The following is a 25,965-nucleotide window of genomic DNA, read 5'->3' as shown; positions in this document are numbered from 1 at the left end:
TCCTTTTTTTAGTCATCTCATAATATCAAATATATGAAAGAGATTATATTCTAGTTTTAAAAATGTGAAAACTTTTTTTTACATTTTTTCATGTCTGACTTTCTTTTTCTTTTTTAGTAATTGAAATACGTCTTCTCCGGTCAGATCAAATATCTTATATTTAATCATATTTATATTCTACACATATACTATTTTTTCTTTTGTTTTTATTTATTTAAGATTTAAAAATCTTATATTTTAATATTTATCTTTATGTGTATATATATATATATATATATATATATATATATATATATATATATATATATATATACACAGTATTTTTTATTATTATTTTATTATTTAAGATAAAATATTTTATATTTAGTCATATTTCTTATTTTTATTTTTTCTTATTTGATTTTTTATTATTTTAGATAAAAATATTTTATATTTAGCCATATTTATCTTTATGTAATGTTTATTGAATTTTTATTGTACTTTTTGATTTATTTTATTATTTATGTAGTCAATGATGTCCTCTGTGGGAGGTCACTGCCCCCATTTGTGCCCAATGCAAGCGGACTGTAACGTCCAAAAGTCACCTTTACCTGGATTTGCACCAAAATGTCGGCACTTCCTGCAGCTAACGTGTGCATATGACGCCCCCTAGTGGCTGTGAGCATCACGGCAATCTGATTGGACAGCTCGTAAGTGCTATGAGCCTCAGGTGAAGCGACATCATCCCCCCCCGCCCCCCCCAACCAAACACAAGCAGACACAAATAACAATTTTAAAAAATGCAAGTGTTGTTAATGTGTCACTCATATATTCGTGATGTCTCTAAACGCATCATTCTCGTGACCAAATTAGACTCGCTAAGTGATGACGTCACCGTCTTCTAGGCACAGCACACCGACAACAAAGCAGCAGCAGCAAACCTTTGGGGTTTTTTCCCTGCGAAATAAAAGCTGCACCTACGTGGATTCTGTCGCCCTCTGCTGGCCGCTTGTGGAGGTGCGCCCTTACACGATGACGTCATGTTATGGAGGCACTATTGTCTCAGGCTGTCGTGTGTGCGTTTATGTGTGTGTTTTTAATCATTGCCCACTCCATTGTCGGGGGTTTGTTTGCGTCGTCACACACAGGCAACGCTAACATTTCATTCTGTGTGCTAAAGTGCTAGCGCCACGTTCGCTTTGATGTAGGAGTCCACTTCATTAGGGACACTCATGAGAGGTGACGTTGTCCAGCTTGGGAAGTTTCTGCAAAAACGCACCGCCGGGAGTTGCGGAAAACGTCACCGTTTGATTTGGCGCCACTCATGAGAGATCAGTGCGGCAAACTCTGTGTGTGCGTCAATTCTTTTTACACTTGTAAGGGTTAAAAACGGTAAAAATGACTCACTGACGACAAAAATCACCTTTTTTGTTCCACTTTTGTTCTTTCAATCAAAAGTAATAAATGTGTTGTTTTTAACGATCTAATGTGAAGTTCTTAACTTATTTTTACACTTGTAAGGATTAAAAACGGTAAAAATGAGACTCAATGACAAAAATCACCTTTTTGTTACTTTTAATTGAAACATCAAAAGTGTAAGAAGTGTTTTGTTGTTTTTTAACGTCCTAATGTGAAGTGCTTCACTTCTTTTTACACTTGTAAGGTTAAAAACAGTAAAAGTGAGACTCGTCTGCCCCCCCATGCTGTGTTTGGGTGTGTGCAGATGGAAGAGGAGCTGGTTTCCCTACAGAAGGAGCGCACGGATCGCATCAAGCACCTCCTGGAGCGCCAGGAGCGCGAGATGGACGCCTTCGACATGGAGAGCGTGCGGCTGGGCTTTGGCGACCCGACCGCCCTGGACTTCGCCAAGGACGACCACAGATGAGTCTGCCCGGCACCCCGAGCGTGAGAGTGCCGAGGCGGCGCAGGAAGTGACCTCACTCACCCAACCCCCACCTTCTCCTCCTCCTCGTTTTTTGACACCTTGTGGTGACAGGGGGCGGGGCTACGCGGCGTCACTTCCTGTTTTGTCGTCAGTGGTGGGAGGGAGGCGACATAGCGTGACGGCAGCCGACGTGAGGAAGAACTCCCAATCGTGAGACGGGACGTCATCGCACACAAGGGCTTCGTGTGAGGGAGGGGGCGGGGCTTTGTACCCAAGGATTTCTGGAGAGCTTTTATGTATTTTCATATTCTATTTTAAATCTCATGCAAAATTTGGAAGATTGTCTTTATTGTCCCCCCCCCGTTTTTTCTTAACGCTTTCTTACCCACCGAACAGATGATGATGATGATGACCATTGCATGCACTTTAGTCCCCCCCCCCCAAGAGAAAAGCATGGATGTGTTTAAAAGCTTTGAATTACATTTGTAAATAAATAAAGTGCTCATGACACAACGGCAGCAGCGTCATTTGCAAATATTTCACTTATTCCCGCATCGCAGGTCAGTCTTGGATCACGTGATGCCAAGCTTCCGCTCTCATTGGATGACTGTTTTCCTCACAAGCTCCAGCTCTTTTTTATTGTCGCTTTTTCCTTTTTTTCAAGTGTTTGACTGTAGAAATGTACTTGTTTACAAAAATATACACCTGTATGTTTGTGTGGGCCGGTTCAAATCTGACAGATTGGTCCCCTGAAGAATGTCTCAAATATTTGAGGCGTTTCCTCAGCTTCGCTCTGTGCCTGAAATAGACGGGAAGAAAATCTCATTCATTTGCGGTTGCTGATAATACGACCATTTGTGCTCTATTTACTATTTTACATTTCCAACAAAATGTCAAATTTATGAGAAAAATGCGTCCATTTAAAAGAATAAAGGGTGTCAATTTCCGAGTATAAAGTCGTACATTTACAAGAAAAAGTTGTGCATTTACTAGAAAAAATTTGTATGTTCCCAGAATAAATTCCTCAATTTACTAGAAAAAAGGCGTACATTTACGAAATGAAAATTAAGTCATAAATTTACAAGTAAAAAGGCGTAAATTTACAATACAAGTCCTAAATTTATAAGAAAAACTCGTAAATGTACAACTTTTTTCTCGTAAATCTTACAGGAATAAAGTTGTAAATTTACGAGAATCAAGTCATAAATTCACAAGAAAAAAAGGCAAAAATGGATGACAAGTTGTATATTTACAAGAAAAAGTCGTACATTTACTAGAAAAGGAGTAAATTTACGAGAATCAAAGTCAGCGTGCTGCCGCTAGAGGTCGCCATTGTAACACATCAGTAGACATGGTGAAACCATTCATTTTCTTCTAATTCTTCCACTAAATGAGTCTTAAAGACATTACTTCAAAAGCCTTGGTAAAAATACAATTCCACATTCTTTTTTTAAATTATTTTTTATGTTCCTAAGATTCTTTAAGATATTATTCTGTGAGTATGGGCATTAAGTGTCATTAGTTTAGTTTTCACTTGACTATTATCATGCAATAATTGATTTATTGTATGTTTTATTAGCTGTGGCTGCAGCTGAACACCACACAAGCTTTAAAAAGAAAAAAAAAAGCCACCAATTGTTCATTTATTGTGCAGTTTAAATATTTGTCGGTAAGAGGAAGTGGCAAATGTATTAGTTTTGTTGGGGGGGCAAAAAATAAAGAGGAGGTCCTCTTCCAAGAGAGGAAAACTCTCAATATCCTTTGATTTTGGATTTTTTTTTACTTTCCAGCGAGCTGCTGGTAGAGTTTGGGCACGTAGTCGTCCCACTCGGCCTGGTAGCAGGTGCCTGCGACGGGGGCGCCCAGCTTGTAGTGCTGCCTGAAGCTCTGGATCTTAAACTTGCCGCGGCCCTCGCCCGAGCGGTTGGTGAGGACCGGCTCGCTGCAGGACAGCTCGCCCGACTGCTGGTAGACCAGCCACACGTACCGGTGCAGACCTGCGTTGTTACGAAGCCATGGTGAAATACTTTGTCGCCCTTATGCTGCGTTTGTCTCACCTGAGCCTTGGGGAGGACCCGAGCCCACGTAGTCGGACATGACGCAACCAGACGACACATCGTTCCCCTTCATGTTGACCACCAGGAAGTGATGCCACTCCCTTTACATCATCAAAATGGAGGAAAAATAACCCACTGAAAAGTGCAATAACTTCCAAATACTCACCTGAATTTGGGGTCCTTCCTGCTGGGGGCGTCGGGGTCAGTCAGAGCCAAAGTGTAGAGTTTACCGGGGTCGCATCCATCCCACTCGATGCAGGTGGGCCGGTTTTTCACCTAAAAAAAACAGTCGGTCTGAAGGCTCAGCACGACCAGCCACGTCCACCGGGGGCACTTTTTGCTAAAAGTGTTCGGTAAAGTGTAATATCGTGTAACCGTGCCCCCTAGTGGCAGTGAGCAGCTTTACAAACGTGCCACACAAGTTCAACAACGGTTCACAGCGAGCGAGACTAATACTTGAAAATGTAAAGTACTTTGGCGCGGATGGTAGGCATTACTTCCCCACAATTACCAAAAACGACAGATGGTTTAAATAAAACGTACGCTAACGACGCCAGCCTGCTTCTAGCTTGGCTAGGCTATGCTAATCAACATTAGCAGACCTGCGTCGGCGTGAGCACTTTGCCCAGCTCGTCGATTTCCACAGAGCCGTATTTAATGGTCAGAGGCAGGCCAGGCTTCTCGTCCACCTCCTGCAGGGCCAGCTGGCCTCTCCACTGGTTCAGATCCACGGGCATGTTGGCTTGGACGGGACGGGGTTACCTCCGCACAAGACTCGCATATGATAGTAACAGTAGACGTTTGAAAGTGGTGCGTTCGAGGTGCCAGGAGGAAAATACGGAAAGTACGAACACCACGATGAACTGAAACTTCTGCAAGATGGGTAACAATATGGTTGTGAAATTGTATACCAGTTACACTTTATTTTGTTTATACTTGTTACCAACGGATGGGATTCTGCCTTTAAATTACCGTAACACATAAAAAATTGTCTTCATCTTATTACTCTTGATTACACGTAAACGCCACCGACGAGCAATGGCAGAAAGAGGCCGCTAGGATGTCCTCGTTGCACTACAATGTGTCAATGTATTGTAAAACGTCAACATTAATAATACACCTTTTCTCTTTTGGGCCAAATGAAATCGTTCACGTGTATATAGACTCGTGTAATCTCTAATGGTGAGTATTGTTTTACACTTTTTGCATACTATAAGCGGGAATTCTATAAAATAATGTAAAAAATATTTTTATTTGACTATATTATTGCATGTGTGGTGTACAAAACAATACAGTGTGGAAAATTAATTAAAATTATTATTATCAGTGTCGCCCACCCCTGGTGCCTGCGCCTTTAAGAAGGTGCATTAAGGGTGTGTCGGGTGGTTCAAAGGTTCCGGTGCAATCTGTTCTCGCAAACAAACACAAAAAAAGCTGCAGCCTCCTGTCACCGTCACACGGGTCCCGGACACAGAGGGCCCTGAAGGCAACATGGACGCTGTGGTGTCTCAGGTGGACTGGGTGGGACCCCGCACGTGAACTGGTTGGACTGGTCGGACTGGGACACCTTTTTCCCCCCGTGAAGGAAATGAAGCCGAGTGGTGGCTGATGATGATGACGACAGTCAAACTTCTCTGCTTGTGTTTGTGCGCTACAGGTAATTCTGCTGTCACGTGACCAGGTAGCCCGCGTCATTAACTAGTCTAACTAAGCCCTTTCCTCCTTCCAGTCCTTGTTTGGGCCGACGAGCCTTCTTCTGAGACGACCATCACAGCCTCGCCCGGCGACGTCGTTCGACTTCCGTGTTACGGCGACGGTCAGGTGACGCCGTCGTTAACCACGTGGTGGAAAGAAGGACGGCGGTTGTCTCTCGGTGAGACCCAGACAGACGCCGGGGACCCCCCAAGTAGCCCCACTCATGCCGGACCTCGCCTGGGCCTACTGGAGGACGGCAGCCTGGACTTCCGGTGGGTGAGGGAAGGCGACGAAGGGGACTACCTGTGTAGCGCCCAACTTCCGGGCAACGTCACGTGGCGCGCACGCGTCCTGCTGCTGGTGGCGAGTAAGTAACGTCGACGCCACATGACCTTTATTTGGCAGATTAAGTCACAATACACACTGCATGTCTCACTATATGGCAAAAACACATTTTATTTGGGGGACCAAAAATGTCATTTTAGTAGCACTAAAATCTAATATAAAATTTGGAAAAATACATTTTAAAAACTACAAGTTTAAATTTTTTGGAAAATTAAGTTCCAGAAAAAAATAGTGTTCTGAGAATAATGTCAAAATATTCTGGGAATAAAGTCATCATTACGAGAGAAAAAAATTCAACAAGAAAGTTGAACCCCCCACCCCTCCCCCATCAGAAAGGGGAAAAATAGCTGAAATTTCACGAGGATAAAATCCAAATATTGACAAGAATAACGTCATAATATTATGAGGAAAAATAATGTCATTTTAGTAGCATAGAGTTGAAATATTGAAAAAGGTAAAAAAAAAAAACATCACATGAGAAACAAAACAAAATAAAGTCACGTTTGGAAAATGAGGGTGTGTAAAAAGGTTGTAATATTCTGGGAACAAATTCAAAATATGTAAATAAAGTCATATTACAAGAACAAACATGCAAATATTGGGGAAAAAAACAAACAGGATGAATGGAATAAACAGACGTACTGCAATTTCAGGAGATTAAAGTAAAAATATTCAAAGAAAAATTGTATTCTACCAAGAAAAAAAGTTTTGTTTTCCGCGTGAGAAGAACGAAGATGTTTAAGATCAGCGTGGTCCTCCAGGCGCTCCGGCAAACGTGTCCATTTCCATCGTCCCCACCACCCTCCTGTCCAACGGCACGCTGGTCACCTACCGCGGCTCCACAGTGTCCTTCCACTGCGTGGCCTCCTCGTACCCGTCCCAGCATCTCACCTGGACCTTCAGAGGGGCGGGTGCCGGCAACGGCTCGCTGGCGTCCACCGCAGAGGCGCCCTGGCTGGACTTTAGGCTGAAGGACATCCAGGCCGACGCTCAGGGGGTGTACAGCTGCACGGCGAACAACACCGTCACGCACCAGGCGGCCAACAAGAGCGCCCAGCTGCTGGTCTACTGTAAGTCTTTTCCCTCAAAAATGACTTTCAAGTTAGCAAAATAAGCTTGAGTCTGCTTGACTGCATTCAATTTGAGTCATTTTGGGAAAAAAATGATACATTTAGCTGAAACACCGTATGAATAATGACGGAGAACTTGGAAACATTTCAAGAAAATTTGTGCGAAATGTTACCAATTAAATAAAAAAATCAAAAAATGTAAAAACTCTCTTTGCAAAGTTAGCAATAGCAAGTTGAAACAGTTGCAATGACTGCATGTTAAATACGCATACCATTATGCAAACTCTTTACATTTCAATGCTTTTTTTGGAGGAAAAGTTAGCAAGAAATGGCAGAAACATTTCAATTTGGGTGTAACTTTGTATGAAAAATCACCCGAAATGATGTGGAATACACATCATTAGGAGTCAAAATTTGTATGAAAAGTTGCAGAACGAGTGTTGATTCTCTTTAAACATTCAAGTCTCGAAAACTTTGAAAGACTTTCTACGAAAAGTTAGCAAGAGATTGAAGAAACATTTCCATTTGGGTGTAACTTTGTACAAAAAATGACCCGAAACGCGACAACCAGAGTCAAAATTTGTACGAGAAGTTACAGAATGAGCGTTGATTCTCTTTAAACATTCTACGGAAAGTTAGCATTAGCAAGTTGAAAGTGTTGCAGTAAATGTACGTTGAATACGCATAACATGACACACACTGTTTACATTTGAATGGGGTTTTTTTGGGGAGGAAAAGTTAGCAAGAAAGATTTCAATCTGGGGTGTAACTTTGTACGAAAAATCACCCGAAATGATGTGGAAAACACGTAAATCTGAGTCCAAATTTGTAGGAGAAGTTAGAGAATGAGCGCTGAAACTGTTTAAGTGTCCATGAAGCCTTTCTATGAAAAGTGAAAGGTTCAAATTAGTGTGAAATGTTACCAATTGAAATCTGAAAAGTAGGCTAACCCTTGAAATGCACAACTTTATGCCAAATGTTTACAATTCAATGGTTTTTGTGCGCAAAGTTGGCAAATCCATTGAAGTTGTGTTTGAATGCGGTCCAGACGTTCCAGACAGACACCCTGAGTGCACGTGGGTCCAGTCCCAGGACCGCACGCGGGTGCTCTTCAACTGCAGCTGGCCCGGGGCGTACCCGCCGCCCACGCTGCGCTGGGCCGAGGACCAGGGCGAGCAGGGGGCCGGGCGCGTCTTCGCCTCGGAGGTGACGGACAGCCTGACGGTGGCGCTGAACCGCTCGCTGCTGTCTGGCGGTCAGACAGTCAGGTGCACGGCGCAGCACCTGGCGCTCGCTCGTGCGCGGGAACGCTCGTGTTCCTTTTTGCTTGGTAAGTACGACCTTGTTGTTGTTTTGTTTTGTTTTTTTCAACTTGCTGCTCGCCTCCAGAGCCTCCGTACCCCGAAGGCGAGCCGCTGGTCTCGGCTCAGGAGGGGAGCAACATCACGCTCGCCTGCACCGAGTCCACGTCCACCCCGCCCGCCGCCACCACCTGGAGGCGGGGCCTGGAGCATGCGGAAGTGGTCGTCGGCGCCAAGTACTTCCTGTCCGAGGACGGCCCCGCTTGCCGGCTGACCATTGCCAACGTCAGCAAGGACGACGAGGGCGTCTACTTCTGCCGCAGCGAGAACCCGCTGGGCGTGAGCGAGCTGGAGGTCTACCTCACAGTGAGAGGTGAGGCACATGTGGTCAGACCGTGCATGATATGCTGCGTGTCGGCAGCACTCGTGTACTTTTTAGAGATGCAAACGTGTCGGAGGAATGCTGACAAACCGGCCGCCCCGCCCTGCCTTTTTTCCCCGTGTCCCCACAGCGTCTTCCTCGGCGTACACGGGCGCCATCGTGGGCGTGTTCATCGCAGCGCTCATCGTGGGCTGGGCCGTGGTGGTGGCCAAGGTGGTTTACGCCAACCGGCACAGAGTCTGCCTGGGTAAGTTCAAGATGTTTGGCCAAAGACGCGGAACGACGCCGTGCGCGCACGTGCTGACTTTCCCCCCGTGTGTTGTCTTGCAGGAGGAGCCTTTGGGTGAGTCAGCTTGGCCAACGCCACCATTTGTTCACTCAACTCCGCACTTTTGGGGGGAGTTTTTCCCCCAGTCCTTATGTGAAGCATGAAGACATGAAGTACTCCGTGGTGCCATGAACGTAGCTGTTACTACATGCTCCCAAACCGTGCTGGGGCTTTTCTTAGAGGGCTTCATCGTCCCATTACGTCCATTGTTGGCGCCCTCAGCTCGCCATGATTCTCCCTTTAGAACGCACGGACAAGGGAAAGATGTGTTCGTGTTTCACATAAGCATCATGGATGATGGGCTAAATTCCCCCACCCCAAAAAAGTGCAGTCTTCCTTTCACCCTCTGGGGTCCCTCAGGACTTCTTTTTGCCTTTTGCAGGTACATTTTTTGCTTTTTTTTTTGCTCATAACTTGGCTTGTGTTACTCCATGTGGCACGACTTTTCCTAAGATGGTTTTTTTCATGAAAAATCATTAAGTTCAAATTTAAAATTTGAGGCTCACGCCAAATATACCCACCGTTTCGGGATCCCAGAGGACAAAAAAACGTCTACTCCCAAAAACTGTTATAAAAACATAACAGATCCATTTATTTTTTATTCAAGCATGTCAGTCAACTTGAGTTCTAATGACAAAATATCAAAAATGTATATTTTAACCCTCTAAATGCCCGTTTGATGCACTGTTTTTGCTTAGAAAAACACTCACAAAATGAGTTATTTTCCATATAATACGTGTTAGGCTTAAATATACGTACATAAGATTAGTAATAAAATTGATTTTGATGCTTTAAGTTTATTTCCGGGCCCGATTCCAAATTTCCGAGCTGTTGAGGTCCCACTGACGTCCATTCTAAGCACCATTTGTTTTCAACACATTGCAATTAGACAATAGAAACATGCATCTTCTCATTTCAGGCTTTCATTCTGTTAAAAACTGGTCCAATTTGTCATATTGACTGTTTAGGGGAAGGGCGTCCATTAGAGCGGAGGCCGCTATTTGAGGCAATCCTAACATTTTGAGACAAATCATTCAGACATCTCCTCACCTCGTCGCGTCTCTTCAGGCGCCCGCACGACGACGACGACGACAGAGGCGACGTGCTGAGCCTGGTGGAGTCGGACGACGAGCAGATCTTCCAGGCGCCCGTCCCTCGACTGCCCCCGCTGACGGACACGGGTCACACCACCCTGGTCCAGATCCACCACATCCCGTCCTGTACGCACCCCACCTGGAGACCAAGAAACATTTTTATTGCTATTTTTTTGTTTTGCGTTAACGTCGCGCTGGTGTCGCCCCCTGCAGGTGAGCAGGAGGACACGGGGATGACGGCCCCAGAAGAAGAAGAAACAAGAGAGGAGCTTCCAGACCTCGTCACCTTTTAGTTGAACATTTACTCCCAGTGAGAAGGTGAAGGAAGACGTCTTCTTCTCCTTTGTTATTGTGCCACCCAACACCCAGGCTTCATACAATTCCACTTGAGACATTTCCACGTATTGCAAGACTGTTACCACCCTTCTGTTTTATAAAAGAGAACCACAAAAAATGAAAAAAGTGTTCTTCTAAGGCGCTTTTGTATGAGCTACGTGACCTAGCTACAATCTCCCGTTGTTATTTCCATCATACCAGGGATGCAACTAACCATGATTCTCTTGGTCCATTCATCTGAAGCTCGTTGTTTCCACGGATGGAGTAATCATTTAGGACCTTCATCAGGGGTCGGCAACCTTTACTATTTTTCCCCCTCTTACACTAATGAAAAATAGTCTGGAGTCGCAGAAGTAACACATTTTTTGAGTCCTTCCGTATCAATTTGTCTGTATTTATATACAAATCTATAAATAAAAAATATGTTTGTGACTGGTGTGTTTGATGCTGGATGCTGATCTTCCGTATGTCTCGGCAGAAAGATGTGACTTCGCTCTTCACTCAGGACGGTAGGCCCTCATTTGTGACCCAATCTATATTTTTTGACGTATTCATGCAGCAATCAATGCCATGTATAATTTAGTTAATTAGCTTAACAGTTTTTATGCTAGCACCTAGCAAGATAGCACTAAGTATGGAAAGTGCAAAGACGGTTGTATCATGTCCCTTCATCATGACATGTATACACTATATTTGCATATGAACATGAGTAAATTAGCTAAAATGCTAACAGTTAGCATGCTAACACCTAGCAAGATAGCACTATGTACCACAATTGCCAAGACAGTTCTAGAGTGTCCCTAGATCATGCCATGTTGAGATTTACGCAAAGGAAATTAGCTAATCGTTAACTAGAAAATTCCCAGCGGAAATGTTGATGGGCATGCCCCTAGTGTTGTGAAACACTGGCGTCGTGTTTGCTAGCATGCTGTGCCATGCCAGCAAACAACGCCATGTATAGTTTAGCATGTAGACATGAGTAAATTAGCTAAAACGCTAGCGTGCTAGCACCGAGCAAGACAGCACTATGCAGCAAAAGCTGTCCTATTGTGTTCCTAGCTCATGCCATGCATGTATTTGCATGTAGACATGTATAAAATAGCTGAAATGCTAACAGTTAGCATGCGAACACCTAGCAAGATAGCAATATGTACCGAAAGTGGCAAGACACCCCTATGGTGTCCATACATCATGCCATTGCTGTATATACATGTGGAAATTAGCTAAAATGCTAACTGTTAGTATGCTAACAGCAGTATGCTAACACTAAATCAGAGGATAGTTACGTTTTTAACTGAACCGAATGCCCAAATAGTTGTTGTTGAATTGGGTAATGAATCGATCATTCTTCAATGAACTGTTGCACGCGTCTATTTCGGGAGTGCGGAATTTTGAAACGTCAAATGTGTCGGGAGCCTGTACACCCGGCACTTCCCTGGCGTCCCTGACGCTTGAGAATGCCACTGGACAGGAAAAGTGGGACGGTCGGTCAGTCAGCGACAAGCCAACAGCCTCAAGTCTTCTCTTAAATATTTGTATATGTATGTAAATGACATTCATTTTCTTTCAATTGAATGTTGCCTTATTTTATATATATATATACTGTATATAAATACGTCCATTTTAACGCTTCACTTTGTGTTTTCAATGCACCCAGCGTCTGGTAGCCACGCCCCTCCCTGCCTTCTCCACGCTTCGAGAAGAGCTGCTCGGGATAGGGGGCGTGGCTTAGCGTAATTACGTAATAAGACGAGAACGTGACTACGCTGAGAAAATGTCGTAATCGACGCTGCCTCACCATCAAAGACGGCAAAAGACCCTTGGAACCTTCCGAGTTTTTTTGTTTGCTTGTTTGTTTGAGGCCGTGATCGGGAGTCCTGCCGGGCCCAGCTCGGTCTCCATGGAGCGGACACAACCGCGGAGGTTCGCTTGAGGAAGTGGAAGAATGTGAAGAGGCGACGATGTGCTCCACGCAAAGCAACGCGGACCTCCAGCCGACCGGTACGTGACGTTTTCGCTAGCGGCTCTTCTGTCACCAGGCACCGGCGGAATTTACGCCTCTTCACCGGGGTCCCGTGTTTAATGTTGTTGTTGTTTTTGCCGTCGCTTCCGCAGCCTCCGACCCGGCGCTCATCCTGGAGCTGAAGACGCGGCGACCGCCGTCCCTGGAGGGCCGTCCCGGATGCGAGACCTGGAGCGTGGACTTCTCCCCCGACGGAGCCTGGTTCGCCTGGTCCATGGGACACGGAATCGTGTGGGTGGTCGCCTGGCCCCTTGACTCAGAGTGCGTGCAAGTCAAGTTCACACGAGGCGTTCACAGACCCTCGGAAATATGCCAGAAACGATGCAAAATAACAACACTATTACTTGAAATAATCTTCAACTAACAATTCAGGTTCTGCTAACAGCTTTAAACGTACTAAAGGTATGTCAGTAATCTGGTGTTATCTCAAATGCATATTTGAACATGTGATTAAAATGGTACAAAACACAAAAGCAGGAACATTTTTCAATATTAGTGACACAAAATACCACAAATATCACCTAAAGCCTGAAAATCACCCCAGAAAATAATGTCACACTTCATAAAAAAAAGATAAATAGATATAACGTTTTAATATTTTTTAATCTCATATTAAAAATACAATTTTCAGGAGATATGTCACTGCTGTCTAAAGAAAAAAAACAATTTATGGTTTTCACCCAACACCTAACGGCTGATTCTGTATGTGGAAACAATGATTTTTTTTTTTTTTTTTTTTTTTAACTACCATGGAGTATTAGGGCCACACTGGAAAAAAAAGTGAAATTTCAAGTCTAAAGTCATAAATTTAGGAGAAAAAAAAAAGTTGTAAATGTACTGGAATAAAGTTGTAAATTTGTAAGAAAGGGAAAAGAGTCCTAATATTACAATAAAAAAGTTGTAAATTTACTTTTTTCTGAAAATCAGAAATTTCGATGATAAATTAAAAATACATTTTACGAGGAAAAAAATTGCAAATGTACGATAATAAAGTTGTACATTTACAAGAATAAACTTGTAAATTTACAAGAAAAAAAAGGCCGCAAATATACGAGAATGAATTCGTAAATTTACGAAAAAAGAGATGTAAATGTAGAAGAATAATGTTTTAAATTTGAGAGGAAAAAAGTTGGAAATTTACAATAAAAGTTGTAAATTTTACAAAAAAAGTTGCACATGTACAAGAAAAAAGTTGTAAATGTATGTTTTTCTGAAAATCTGAAATTTCGATCATAAAGTTGTAAATTTATGAGAAAAAAAGTCGTACATTTCACGAGAATAATGTCCTAAATTTATGAGAAAAAAGTTGTAAATGTGTGAGAATAAAGTTGTACATTTGCGAGAATAAAGTCGTAAATTCACATTTTTTCTGAAAATTCGATAAAATGTTTTAAAATTTATGAGAACGAAGTCGTAAATTTACGAGAAAAAAAGTTGTAAATGTACATGAATAAAGTTGTAAATTTACAGGAATAAAGTCGAAGATTTCTGAGAATAAAGTCGTAGATTTACAAGAATAAAGTTGTAAATTTGTGGGAAATAGTTGTACATTTACAAGAAAAAAAGTTGTAATATTACAATTAAAAAGTCGGAAATTTACAAGAATGTCGTAAATTTACTTTATAGTGAAAATCAGACATTTCGATAATAAAGTTGTAAATTTACAAGGAAAAAAAGTCACACATGAAGTCGTAATTTATGAGAAAAAAGTTGTAAATGTGTGAGAATAAAAAATAAATTTACCTTTTTTCTGAAAATCAGAAATTACGAGAAAAAAAGTCGGAAATATCTGAGAATAAAGTCATACATTTACAAGAAAAAAGAGCCGTAAATGTACGAGAAAAAACATCTTAAATTTACGAGAATAAAAGTCGTACATTTGTGTGTGTGTGTGTGTGTGGGGGGGGGGGGGGGGGGGGGGGGAGAGTTGTAAAATGACGATATTTCTGGTGAATTTACGACTTTCTTCTCCAAATCTCAGATTATTTTTTTTCCAATCCGTCCCTGCTACTCGGTCGTACCCAACAGCGTCATGTAGTCTAAACAATACTGTAAAATAACCAAATGATTGACAAACTTGTCTTTAAAAGTGGAGACTCCGTATGTACCTTCCATCTTTTGTGGGTTGTCCTCCACAGAGAAGGTCAGGACGGGGGCGTGGACCGAGGAGACAAGAGCTTCAGCTGCGGTCATCCCGTGTGGGGGCTCGCTTTCGGACCCAGACCCCCAAAGGCGGCCTGCGCCAAAGCGGCGCCAAAAGGAAACGAGAGTCTACTGTTAGCCACGGGCTTGGAAAACGGCGTGATCAAGATCTGGAACGTTCTCACGGGTGAGAGCTCAACCTCCTGTCGAGGACGCCGCCGTTGTCTCTACTTGATGCTTTTATTCCCGCGTGTCCATCAGGCGTGGCCGTGTTTGACCTCCACGGCCACGAAGGCGTCGTTCGCCACCTCGTGTTCCCTCGGAACGGGACGCTCACCCTTGTGTCCTCGTCCCGGGACAAGACTTTGAGGATCTGGGACCTTATGCACAAAGGTGATTCAGCGTTCTTGGCTGTCATTCAAGTGTAAAAAGAAGTTAGCCACAAGTTAGCAAATAGCAAAACATTCAATGATGCTGTAGCAGTTTTGGTCAGACTCCCAAATTGGTGTACTCTGTTGGAAAAAAAAAAAAAAATCACTTGAAGAAATCATGTAAAATAATTAGTCCAATTATTTCATAGAAATATTAAGACATAACAATTATAAAAATAGAATATCCAACAAAACAAGCACAGACTCACCTTAACTCGCCTACTTCACTTTAACTGCCACCCAAGTGTGAAAAGAAGTAAAATCTATTTTTTTAAATAATAATCATTTGAAGTGTAAAAAGACGTGATATTAACTATGGATGTATGTTTTAATCAAAAATAATATTAATTGATAATCATTTTAAAAACAAGTGACATTAAATATGAACATTTATTGATAGAAATATTAATAATGCCCGGAACACATCACCAGGGAGGCATCCGGATTAGATGCCCGAGCCACCTCAAATGTCTCTTCTCGATGTGAAGGAGCAGCGGCTCTACTCTGAGCTCCTCCCGGATGACTGAGCTCCTCACCCTGTCTCTTAGGGTGAGTCCAGCTACCCTACGGAGGAAACTCATTTCAGCCGCTTGCATCCGCGATCTCGTTCTTTCGGTCACAACCCGAAGCTCATGACCATAGGTGAGGGTGGGAACATAGATGTATCGGTAAATTGAGAGCTTTGCCTTCCGGCTCAGCTCTCTCTTCACCACGACAGTCCGGTACAGCGACCGCATTACTGCAGACGCTGCGCTGATCCGCCTGTCGACCTCACGCTCCAACCTTCCCTCACTCGTGAACAAGACCCCGAGATACTTGAACTCCTCCACCTGGGGCAGGACCTCATTCCCAACCCGGAGGAAGCAATCCACCCTTTTCCGACTGAGAACCATGGCCTCAGATTTGGAGGTGCTGAGTCTCATCCCAGAAGCTTCACACTCAGATGCAAACCGTCCCAGTAAACACTGCAGGTCACAGTCCGATGAGGCCACCAGGACCACATTGTCTGCAAATAGCAGAGATGATTGTAAGGCCCCCGAACTGGACTCCCTTGACACCTTGGCTGCACCTAGAAATTCTGTCCATGAAAATGATGAACAGAATCGGTGACAAATGGCAGCCTTGGCGGAGGTTCGATTAACGGTCGTACCCTTCTCTCCAGCACCCTGGAATAGACTTTCCCAGGGAGGCTGAGGAGTGTGATCCCCCTGTAGTTGGAACACACCCTCCGGTCACCCTTCTTGAAAAAGGGGACCACCACCGCAGTCTGCCAATCCAGAGGTACTGTTCCCAACTTCCACGCAATGTTCAAGAGACGCGTCAGCCAAGACAGTCAGGGCCTTGAGGAATTCAGGGCGAAACTCGTCCACCCCCGGAGCTTTGCCACTGGGGAGCGTTTTGACTGCCCCAGATACCTCAGCCACGGTGATGGAACTGTCCGCGTTTCTGTCCTCAGACTCTGCTTCCTCTATGGAAGGTATGTCAGTAGGATTGAGAAGGGCCTCAAAGTATTCCTTCCACCGTCCGACTATAGCCTCAGTCGAGGTCAGCAGGCCCCCGTCCCCACTGTAAACAGTGTGGACCAGGCACTGCTTCCCCTTTCTGAGGCGCCAGACGGTTTGCCAGAACCTCTTCGAGGCCAACCGAAAACCATGCTCCATGGCCTCACCGAACTCCTCCCACACCCGAGTTTTTGCCTCCACCACCGCTGAAGCCGCGTGCCGCTTGGCCTGCTGGTACCTATCAGCTGCTTCAGGAGTCCCGCAAGCCATCCATGCTCGATAGGACTCCTTCTTCAGCTTGACAGCAGCCCTAACCTCTCGTGTCCACCATCACGTTCCGGGCTTGCCGCCACGAATGGCACCGACCACCTTGCGGCCGCAGCTCCCATAAGCTGCCTCAGCAATGGAGGCACGGAATAGAGCCCATTCAGACTTAATATCCTCATCCTCCCCCGGGGTGCAGGCGGAACTCTGCCGGAGGTGAGAGCTGAAGACTCGACCAACAGGAGACTCTACCAAAAGTTCCCAGCACACCCTCACTACATGTTTGGGTCTCCCAGGTCTGTCCGGAATCCTCCCCCGCCATCTAATCCAACTCATCACCAGGTGGTGATCAGTTGACAGCTCAACCCCTCTCTTCACCCACATGTCTAGAACATGCGGACGCAGGTCTGATGATACAACTACAAAGTCGATCATAGACCTGCAGCCTAGGGTGTCCTGGTGCCATGTGCACTTGTGGACATCCCTATGTTGGAACATGATGTTTGTGATGAACAAACTGTCGTTCGCACAGAAGTCCAACAACATCACACTGCACGGATTCAGATCGGGGAGGCCGTTCCTCCCAATCATGCCCCTCCAGGTCACACTGTCATTGCCCACATGAAATATAGGTATAGGTAGGAATTTTGTGTTGTCATAAGATCCTCTGGAGTTTTTCGGAGACCCCAGCTACATAAGGGACTACCACTCCTCTCCTTTTTGCTTCTGTGGGCTTTTGGGTTTCTTTCCCTACTCTCTTCTTTTGACATTTGTTAAAAGCCCACCGCGGGTACCCACAGGTTGAGAGCGCTCTCTGGACATGTTGTGTCTCCTTTTTCTTTCCCTCAGCACTAGTTGGTATTTGTTCCGCTCTACCTATTTCAAACCAGTAAATACCCTGAGACAAAAACGAGTGCATCCTAAAGACAAGGCTCCAAACCAAAAACAGAGCAATGTGGTCTATTCCATCCACTGTAAAGATGAGGAATGCAAAGAGCACTACATTGGGGAAACTAAGCAAATGCTCCAAAAAAGGCTTTATCAACATCGCGGGGACAATTCTAGTGGTCCTCAATCAGCAGTACATCTACACCTTAAAGCAACCAATCACTCTTTTCAGGACAGCGAGGTAAAGATTTTGGCCAAAGAAAACAGATGGTTTGAAAGAGGAGTAAAGGAAGCTATTTTTGTCAAACAACAGAACCCATCATTGAATCGGAATGGTGGTTTGAGGTTTAATTTGGACCCTGTGTTCAGCAGGTTACTGAGACCGAAACCCACAGCTCTTAGTCTTGCAAATGAGGTGGAGCCAGGGCCGAGCCAGAACAATAGATGCTAACGAGCCAGTATCAGAATTGTTCATACCCAACTACAGGGAGCTACACTTCCCTTTTATCGGAGGTGCTAATGGCAGGAGAGGATTATACCACTACTCCGCCCAGTCTTAGTGTAAGGAACCAATAGGAGGAGGGTGTTGGCACACCAATTCCGCCCACTCTTACTGTATTTAAGGCCTAAGACACCAGCACTTATTAGTTCGCTGACGAAGCTCTTCGGGTGAGGAGCGAAACGTCCGACACCTTCTTCACAGAAGTACAGATGACGTCTCAAGAAGCCTTTCCCTTGTTGGACAACTCCTGTACGACTGAGAGCCTACACAGACGTATTTAAAGTGATATGAACTATTGATCCAATGAAGGACTTAACTAGTACATAATACAGGAAGTCCTCGAGTTACAATGTACCCAACGTACGACGTTTCGACTTTACGACGCCCATGCCTCTTCCGCCATTTTGTCCCCAGCACCATAGTGTTTCTGCTTAGCTAGTGCATCGTTCTTGTGCGCCGGGAGTATGTTTGCCTTTTTCGCTCCCCCTTTTTCACATTATTGCCCTAAAGAAGAAAGCTGGGTCTTCTGGTTATAATGGTCCAACCAAAAGAAAAGCTGGAAACTAAGCATAACATCATAAAAAGATTGGAGAAAGGAGAGACACCGACGAACATCAGAAAAGACTTTGGCTTCAGTCGGTCGACCGTAGCAACCATTATTAAGGACAATTTTAAAGCACGTGAAGGGTTTCGCCCCTATGAAGGACACAGTAATCACAAAGCAACGTTCTTCCATCCTTGCCGAGATGGAAAGATGACTTACCTTATGGATCGAAGATCAGAATCAACGCAGGCTTAATATCAGCCTAATGCTCATTCAGGAAAAGGCACGACGTATTTTCCAAACTTTGAAAGAGCAAAAAGGCAAGAACGCTGAGGAGGAGGAATTTTCCGCTAGCAAGGGCTGGCTTACAGTATGAGACCCGTGGTAATATTCATAATATCCGGGTCCAGGGGGAAGCTGCTTCCGCAGATGAAGCTGCTGCAAAAGTTTTTCCGGGTCATCTAACCAAGAGAATCCGAGTGGGTGGGTATCTTGCGGAGCAAGTTTTCTACACATGCATCCTCAGCAATAGCTCTCACAGCCTCCCCTCCTTCTTCTCCAGTCACCTCTCAACAGAAATGGTAAGTACAGCATCTTATTTTTTTATTGTAATGTATTTTTGTTTTTTTATACAGAGTATTTTGACTTTAACGGTGAAATGCGACTTATGCGGAAAATCGGGTTACGTCACCAGCGTAGAACGGAACTCGTTCGTAACTCGCGCACTTCCTGTAATTACAAAAACATAATAGCCACGTGATATGGAAAAAAAAAGTGTAAAAAGAAGTGAAGCATTGCAAATAGCAGGATGTTAAACAATAAAAGAGTTATAAATGGATCGTTTATTCATGTGCGTAACGCAAAGGCACGGTTTGTAAAATTCTTAAGTGTCAGAAGAAGTGAAGCGGGGTTAATCCACTGACTTGTCATGACTGTACGGGCAGGTAAGCAGGTCCAGGTGCTGTCAGGCCACAAGGACTGGATCAGCTGCTGCTGCGTGTCGCCAGACTGCAGCATGATGGCCACCGTGGGGAGGTTTGACAGAGTGAGCGTCGGCCGTTACCGAGCATCCCGACCGAGTCGGACACGGGCGGGACGGCGGTCACGGTGGTTTTTGGTTTCTTTCTTAGATGGTGTGCCTGTGGAGTCTGCGCTCGTACACCTTCATCAGGAACCTGACGGGCGGCAACCACAAGACACTGTACCTGCTCTCCTCCTGCGACTTCTCCCCCGACGGCGCCCTGCTGGCCACGGCGGCCTTCAGTGGCGCCAGCTGGTGGATCGACCTGTGGGACCCGTACACGGCCGAGAAGCTGGCCACGCTGGTGTAAGAAGAACCCCTCCCTCCCCCCAACCTTTCTATTGCCAGGTAAAACGCTGGTGAGAATTCTAACTCCTCCCACAGAGACTACTTTGAGGACTACGGGCAAAACCAGATCTCATCCATCCAGTTCTCTCCCAGCGGCTTGCATCTGGCCATTGTGACTGACGACAGGTGAGTCTGTCGTCACGGTAACAGTCCCTCGCAGCGGGTAAAAAAAACAAAAAAAGATGAGCGCCGACTCGTCACGTTTGCAGAGCCCTTCGCATCTGGGAGCCCGGCAAACGAGGCATGGCCATGCAGACCAAAGCCGACAGGGAGTCTAACGGACTGTGCTGCAATTACCATCCACAAGGGGGCGTGGTCGCCACGGGGTAAGTACCTACACCGAAACACGAGAACCTTTTTACAGCCCCACATTTCTGTCCTGTTTCTTACTTATTTTACAATATTTTTGAATTTTATTGAAATTAATATTAAAATAAACTACGTTATTATAAAAAAATTCAATTAATCAAATCACACAAAGTAAATAAAAAATTACTGCTAAAAATTGAAAATAAAAATGAAAAAAATTAAATTTAAGATATATTAATTACAGAATATATACTATAAAATGTTATTTTTAATTTTGTGATTCATAAAAAAATTGATTTATGATTTTGATTACAAAACTTAAAATATTTTATTATTTCAATATATATTAATAATATATTTTTACCCACGTAAAAGATTTAAAATGTAGAAATTTAAAAAATGATGAAAAAAACATTTTTTTTCAATTTAAAAATGAATTCTATTTTATTCTATTTAAATACCTTTTTATTTTGTGATTTTTAAAATTAAATATTTTTAATATATAAAATGTTTTTATAATAAAAATCCTTATTTTTAAACGTTTTTTAAGTCTTATTCAATGTGAAAAAATACACATACATATTTTAATATTTTTTTTTAATCAAAATAAGATTAAAAATACAATTTTCTTCATTTTTAAAAATTGGTTAATCTTATTTTTATTTTATGATTTTAAAAAATTGTGTGAATTTTATTATCTCGGTTAAATTTTTTTTTAAATTTTGAATATTTTTATTTTCTGATGAGAGAAAATATATATATATATATAATGCTTTAATATTTGTTCATATTTTGGTGTTGCCAAATAAGGTCATTTTGGAAGAGTTGTCAGTGTGATGCAGTGCAGTTACACACCCCTGAAAAGGACGATTGTAAAAAGGAAGGATATGGTTAAAAATGGCATGCGTGGGGGTAGACACCCACTACGTACCCCAACAGACATCCTTATAACTAAGTAACATTAAACGAATACTTCTCTGTCAGTGTCAGTCAAAAACAGTCGCGCAGGTGTACGTAATATTTCAGGGGGGGGGAAAAAACAAACAAACATGTGTTCCGAAAGGACCCGTGATGGCCACGTGAGGTTCTGGAAGGCGCCCTGGACAGTGCCCAACCTGCGCCACCTGTGCCGCTCCATCCTGCGCCACTCGGTGTCCACGCACCAGATGGAGCCGCTGCCCCTCCCCAAAAGGATCCTGGAGTACCTCACCTACCGCGACATTCCCGACTGCCTGAGGGCGCACCACGCCACGTCGGATGCCACGTGGCAAACTTAAAAACTTAAAGCCACGGGCCTCGTGATGGTTGAACTGCCTCATGATGCAAATAATGTTTAGTTGTTGCTTTGACGCTTTTAAGGGGACATTCCAACACTAAAGTTGTATTGCACTAGCACGTCACTGTTAATTGATATCATATAATACTGCTGCTAATTTATTTTGTACATAGGAAAGGTGTTTCTCATGTTCCAGCGCTGATCTCATGCACCACTACTCTACCTGCATGCTAAGTACTTTTATTAAAATCATTTCCACACTGCTTGGTCTTTTGGCGTTTATTATGATTGCGGATGGACATCCGTGTGGAACGTAAAGACCGACTGTGACTCAGCGACACTAGGGGGCCTCGCCGAACACAAGGTCCCTGACGGCTTGGAAGGCCGCCACCATGGAGCTGAGCTGGATCTTCTCGTTGGTGCCGGACGCCAGCCTGTGCCTGAGGACGGAGAGGAACGCCGCTTTGCGTCAAACAAAACTCTTTCAGCTCGCGTCTCAGCGGGGATTCGTGTGACTTACTCGACATCGGCCAACTTGATGAGCAAACCCATCCGGACCGAGGCAGGGAAGTCCACTAAGGGGGAAAGAAAAAGCACCACACAGCTTCACTTGGTGAATATTCCACCTGTTGCACTAACCTAGGGGTGTCCAAACTTATACAAGTATACTTCCAGACTGCTAAATGACCCACCACGGGGCCACAGTAAGTTGCGAGTGCAAGCAATTTAATAAAGAAGGCAAGAGACGCTATTCGATTCAAGAAAGAACTCGCCACTCCTCACTGTCTTCACTTACAAGTCTTCCATAAAAAAGGTAAAAATTATGTTAAATGTTAACTTATCCATCATTGATCATTATTTTGTCATTGTTATCTGCAGCTAAAACTTTAATTACTCTTTATAAAATGCAGTTTTTGGGTGGATTAATTGGATTTACATTATCACACTTTGGTTTTCGGCGCTCCGTTAATTATCGGGCCGATATGAGGGAATAAATATAATAGCATTATATTTATAATAAATCTGATAGCATTAATTCATTCAATACCAAAGACGTAGTTATACGTTTTTATTAACCCCGACGCCCAATCCCAACGACTTATTCATATGTCTTTTACATATTTTTTTATGTGCTGATGCAACTCCTCATCCAATGATGAGACTTGCGAGCAATTTTAATGCCATAAAAACGGCCACCAGGTGGCAGAAGTGCATCATGCGAGCAAATGTACATATTTCACATATTGTTATCACTTCCATTATTTCCGATGAGGAAAATGATCAGGAAGCTCCAACAAGAACCTTCTGAGTGCTCTTACCTCGATGGATGAGCAAGTGGACTTCCGTGAGGATGTCCTGCAGTGCCAAACCTTTTAATGTCTTCAGCTCGAGGATCTCTGGTGTGGACGAGTTCAGGGACACCTTCAAAAACCTTTTCACTTTTTTTGCCTTTCAGCCACTAGGAGAAAGGATACGTTGGTAGGCGGTGTTGAAATCTTTATTGAGGGACCAGTCTAGGATGTTGGCGATGTCCGAGCGCAGGGGGTGACCCGTGCAGGTGTACACCGTGTCCTCAGTGACCTTGGAGTATGCCATGCTGGTGCTCTGCCGTCACAGGAGTCAATCAGAGCACACATAAATTGAAAAAAAAGCAAAAGGTGGACCTACAGTACCTGCAGGATGTTGAGGGATCTTCTCATGTCGCCTGACGACAAGGTGACGACCGCCTTCATTCCATCAGGTGTTATGTCGATGCTGTGGCGAGAAAAAACAGCATGGGTTTGCATCATCTCACGTCTGCATTCCTTACCCCACCGCCTCCACCTAAGTCCCCCCTTTTCATAGCTGTCTCAGGCAATGTCTGGAACATAAAGTCACTTTTATTCTCGCAAATCTACAACTTTATTCTCGTAAATTTACGACTTTATTCTCCAAATCTCAGATTATTTTAACACTCAATCGTAACAGGCATTGCCTGGGACAGCTATGAAAACGGGGGACTTACAGTATGTAAACTTTGGCCTTGGTCAAAAGGTAAATAATATGCCTTTTTTCCCCTTGTAAATTTACAACTATTCTCAAATTTACGACATTTTTTTCTCGTAAATTTCTGACTTTTATTCTGGGTCAAAGGTAATATGACTTCTCACTAACAACTTTTATCTCAAATTTACAACTTTTCTTGTAAATTTACGATGACTTTTTTTCTATTATTTACTATTTTCGTAAATTTACCACTTTTTCCTCATACATTTACAACCCCTAATCGGGGTCAAAGGTAATATTACGACTTTTTTTCCCTCATAAATTTACGACATTTTTTCTGGTAAATTTTCGACCGTTATTCTGGGTCAAAGGTAGGATAACTTTTTTATCAACTGCACGACTTTCTCGTAAGTGAACAACTTATTCTCATAAATCAACTTTTTTCTCGTAAATTTACGACTTATTCTCGTAAATTTACAACTTTTATTCTGGGTCAAATGTAATATTCCAATTTTTTTTCTAGTAAATTTACGACAACTTTTTTCTCGGAAATGTACGACTTTAATTCTTGTAAATTTACGTGAAAAAAGGTCATACAGTTGCGAGAATAAAAGCCGTAATATTACCTTTGACCCTGTTTTCATAGCTGTACCAGGCAATGCCTGTTACGTCGGAGTATTAAAATGAAAAAGTAAAAATACTAAAGTATTAAGACTAAAGTGAGCATTACGTACAAAAAGTATACGTTGCTACTTGCTACAGTTCAGTTGGTCCAAAGTCTGGCATCACAAAAAGCCCACTTCTTGGTCCAAACTCCCAGGTTTCTTGAACATAGCATTCTTGTCATGATCCACTCGTCGTGGGGCAATGATCAATCGGAATTAATAAAAACCACTGACCTCTCCTGCTGGATGACGTGCTCCAGTCGGGGGATCATCTGCTCCGGCGAGAGCGGCCCAAAGCGGAATCTCGTGCAACGCGACTGCAGCGCCGGGATGATTTTGGACAGGTAGTTGCAGATCAAACAGAAGCGAGTGTTCTCTGTGAACTTCTCGATCACTGCCAGGAAGAACGCGATACGTTTATGGATGCCGGACGCAGTCGGTCAAGATCTCCCGAGCTCACCTCGCCGCAACGCATTCTGGGCATCCTGTGTCATGGCGTCCGCCTCGTCCAGTATGACCAGCTTAAAGCCCTTCCTGCAGCACGTGATGGAGAAGAAACATTAACAAAGACAAGACGCCGGATGCTGGTGATCTATCTTACTTGAAGATGGTTCTGGTGCTGGCAAAACTCAGGATGGGACCTCGGACGACATCGATGCCTCGGTCGTCGGATGCGTTGAGCTTCACATCAGAATAAGCTTCAATCAAAACGCACTTTTCCTTTTAAAAAACATCTTCAACGGAGACGAACCTCCAGAACCATGGAGTTGAACTCTTTGTCCTTGTACAGCTGCTTGGCACACGCCAGGATGGTGGAGGTTTTGCCAGTACCGGGAGGCCCGTAAAACAAGAGGTGTGGAAGTCGGTCCTCGCTAATGAACTTCTGGACTGGAAAGTGAATTGGAACAGGATTGTGTCAAGGGTAAAAAAAAACCTGGCAGCTTCAACAACACCGAAGTTTCTTAAAGTTGTATCTCGCCATTATCTTACTGGTGCTGAGAATGTCCTTGTGGGAGATCAGGTCGTCAAGTTTCTGCGGTCTGTATTTTTCAACCCTAACGAAAAACAGGCATCAGTGTCATTTTGAATCAGCAGCGTCCCTAGTCTATGAACTGCATTGACAAACTTTCCGATTTAAGTATTTGTTCTTATTTTGTGGAATGGATACATCAAACTCTCGCTTAAGTGAACCCCTTTAAACAAATAATGAGGCAATTTTCAATTCGGCGTCCGTATATTATTAAAAGTACCGCTACATATGACATAGCTAGCTCGAAAGCTATGTTCATATGTAGCGTGTGTAGCTAGCTAGTTAGTTCGCCATGCTTCGCTCACCAGGGTAAGTTTCTGGACTGTAGCGGTGCTTTCCTGGAAGACTCCATAGCTCATTTATGTTAGTATATACTCCTCCGAGACACACAATAACAACTTTCACCCGCTCATCAGGTCGGTGCTGTGTTGTTCCTGGCTACTGGCTGTGTTTGGCGCACTATATGCAGACCCGGAAGAGGCGCCATGCGTCACAGCCGCACAGCCAATGGATGGAAGGGACGCTTTTTATTAATGTGGGCGGGTTCAATGTGACGTCACGA

The 25,965-nt window shown here is 43.7% G+C and overlaps 5 protein-coding genes and 1 long non-coding RNA gene across 14 annotated transcripts in view; 3 read left to right on the top strand and 3 right to left on the bottom strand.

Moving 5' to 3' along the window:
* The window catches only part of taok3a (TAO kinase 3a), a 60,635-nt gene extending 57,127 nt beyond the window's left edge, over positions 1-3,508 (top strand). For 3 of the 6 annotated variants that reach the window (XM_054772443.1, XM_054772444.1, XM_054772442.1), the window contains exon 20: positions 1,703-3,497. In XM_054772443.1, coding sequence (XP_054628418.1) covers positions 1,703-1,864 — 162 coding nt within the window. In that variant the 3' untranslated portion in view covers positions 1,865-3,497. Of the gene's footprint in view, positions 1-1,702 lie in introns of all 6 variants that reach the window. The other 3 variants (XM_054772446.1, XM_054772445.1, XM_054772441.1) reach the window with 3 other exon arrangements.
* Positions 2,313-4,759, bottom strand: pebp1 (phosphatidylethanolamine binding protein 1). Its single transcript, XM_054772463.1, has 4 exons — positions 4,524-4,759; positions 4,088-4,197; positions 3,922-4,022; positions 2,313-3,861 (listed from the first exon to the last, which is right to left on the bottom strand). The coding sequence occupies exons 1-4, from the start codon at positions 4,656-4,658 to the stop codon at positions 3,644-3,646; spliced, it is 564 nt and encodes a 187-aa protein (XP_054628438.1). The 5' UTR covers positions 4,659-4,759; the 3' UTR covers positions 2,313-3,643.
* vsig10 (V-set and immunoglobulin domain containing 10) lies at positions 4,399-10,899 on the top strand. Of its 2 annotated transcripts, XM_054772454.1 has the most exons (9): positions 4,400-5,578; positions 5,651-5,983; positions 6,723-7,031; positions 8,080-8,361; positions 8,421-8,705; positions 8,845-8,961; positions 9,045-9,057; positions 10,111-10,262; positions 10,350-10,899. In XM_054772454.1, the coding sequence occupies exons 1-9, from the start codon at positions 5,530-5,532 to the stop codon at positions 10,427-10,429; spliced, it is 1,620 nt and encodes a 539-aa protein (XP_054628429.1). In that variant the 5' UTR covers positions 4,400-5,529; the 3' UTR covers positions 10,430-10,899. The 2 variants fall into 2 exon arrangements, with proteins under 2 accessions (XP_054628430.1, XP_054628429.1); XM_054772455.1 differs by lacking the exon at positions 6,723-7,031 and having other exon boundaries at positions 4,399-5,578.
* On the bottom strand, positions 5,962-20,088 carry LOC129179336 (uncharacterized). The gene is made up of 3 exons (XR_008569944.1): positions 14,838-20,088; positions 14,604-14,732; positions 5,962-10,275 (listed from the first exon to the last, which is right to left on the bottom strand). It is a non-coding gene; the product is annotated as an uncharacterized LOC129179336 (long non-coding RNA).
* On the top strand, positions 12,193-21,994 carry wsb2 (WD repeat and SOCS box containing 2). 3 transcript variants are annotated; one of them, XM_054772456.1, is made up of 9 exons: positions 12,193-12,473; positions 12,588-12,756; positions 14,634-14,824; positions 14,899-15,030; positions 19,713-19,813; positions 19,899-20,095; positions 20,174-20,263; positions 20,347-20,463; positions 21,510-21,994. In XM_054772456.1, exons 1-9 carry the CDS (start codon positions 12,434-12,436, stop codon positions 21,721-21,723), a joined length of 1,251 nt encoding a protein of 416 aa, XP_054628431.1. In that variant the 5' UTR covers positions 12,193-12,433; the 3' UTR covers positions 21,724-21,994. The 3 variants fall into 3 exon arrangements, with proteins under 3 accessions (XP_054628431.1, XP_054628433.1, XP_054628432.1); XM_054772458.1 differs by lacking the exons at positions 12,193-12,473; positions 12,588-12,756; positions 14,899-15,030; positions 19,713-19,813 and having other exon boundaries at positions 14,688-14,824; XM_054772457.1 differs by lacking the exons at positions 12,193-12,473; positions 12,588-12,756; positions 14,634-14,824; positions 19,713-19,813.
* rfc5 (replication factor C (activator 1) 5) lies at positions 21,987-25,925 on the bottom strand. The gene is made up of 11 exons (XM_054772459.1): positions 25,709-25,925; positions 25,364-25,428; positions 25,125-25,261; positions 24,975-25,054; positions 24,834-24,907; positions 24,608-24,767; positions 23,396-23,477; positions 23,198-23,327; positions 23,042-23,119; positions 22,243-22,297; positions 21,987-22,162 (listed from the first exon to the last, which is right to left on the bottom strand). Exons 1-11 carry the CDS (start codon positions 25,753-25,755, stop codon positions 22,063-22,065), a joined length of 1,008 nt encoding a protein of 335 aa, XP_054628434.1. The 5' UTR covers positions 25,756-25,925; the 3' UTR covers positions 21,987-22,062.
* Positions 25,926-25,965: the final 40 nt, after the last annotated feature.

This window comes from Dunckerocampus dactyliophorus, chromosome 4 (assembly GCF_027744805.1).
Source record: "Dunckerocampus dactyliophorus isolate RoL2022-P2 chromosome 4, RoL_Ddac_1.1, whole genome shotgun sequence".
Taxonomy (NCBI): domain Eukaryota; kingdom Metazoa; phylum Chordata; class Actinopteri; order Syngnathiformes; family Syngnathidae; genus Dunckerocampus; species Dunckerocampus dactyliophorus.
Note: the sequence above shows the minus strand (reverse complement) of the source record. Positions and strands in the feature narration are given on the sequence as shown.

Bases quoted from the DNA above. Each gene is read 5' to 3' on its own strand.
- pebp1 (XM_054772463.1), bottom strand. From the start codon at position 4,658: ATGCCCGTGGATCTGAACCAGTGGAGAGGCCAGCTGGCCCTGCAGGAG. The intron at 4,198-4,523 runs GTCTGCTAATGT...TGTTTTTTTTAG, and splicing joins AAGTGCTCACGCCGACGCAG to GTGAAAAACCGGCCCACCTG. The intron at 3,862-3,921 runs GTGAGACAAACG...GTAACAACGCAG, and splicing joins GGGTCCTCCCCAAGGCTCAG to GTCTGCACCGGTACGTGTGG.
- vsig10 (XM_054772454.1), top strand. From the start codon at position 5,530: ATGATGATGACGACAGTCAAACTTCTCTGCTTGTGTTTGTGCGCTACA. The intron at 5,984-6,722 runs GTAAGTAACGTC...GTGGTCCTCCAG, and splicing joins CGTCCTGCTGCTGGTGGCGA to GCGCTCCGGCAAACGTGTCC. The intron at 8,706-8,844 runs GTGAGGCACATG...GTGTCCCCACAG, and splicing joins GGTCTACCTCACAGTGAGAG to CGTCTTCCTCGGCGTACACG.
- wsb2 (XM_054772456.1), top strand. From the start codon at position 12,434: ATGTGCTCCACGCAAAGCAACGCGGACCTCCAGCCGACCG. The intron at 14,825-14,898 runs GTGAGAGCTCAA...CGTGTCCATCAG, and splicing joins GATCTGGAACGTTCTCACGG to GCGTGGCCGTGTTTGACCTC. The intron at 20,096-20,173 runs GTAAGAAGAACC...CTCCTCCCACAG, and splicing joins GAGAAGCTGGCCACGCTGGT to AGACTACTTTGAGGACTACG.
- rfc5 (XM_054772459.1), bottom strand. From the start codon at position 25,755: ATGGAGTCTTCCAGGAAAGCACCGCTACAGTCCAGAAACTTACCCTG. The intron at 25,429-25,708 runs GTGAGCGAAGCA...GTTTTTCGTTAG, and splicing joins CAGTCCAGAAACTTACCCTG to GGTTGAAAAATACAGACCGC. The intron at 23,478-24,607 runs GTCAGTGGTTTT...TTCTCGCCACAG, and splicing joins CACGTCATCCAGCAGGAGAG to CATCGACATAACACCTGATG.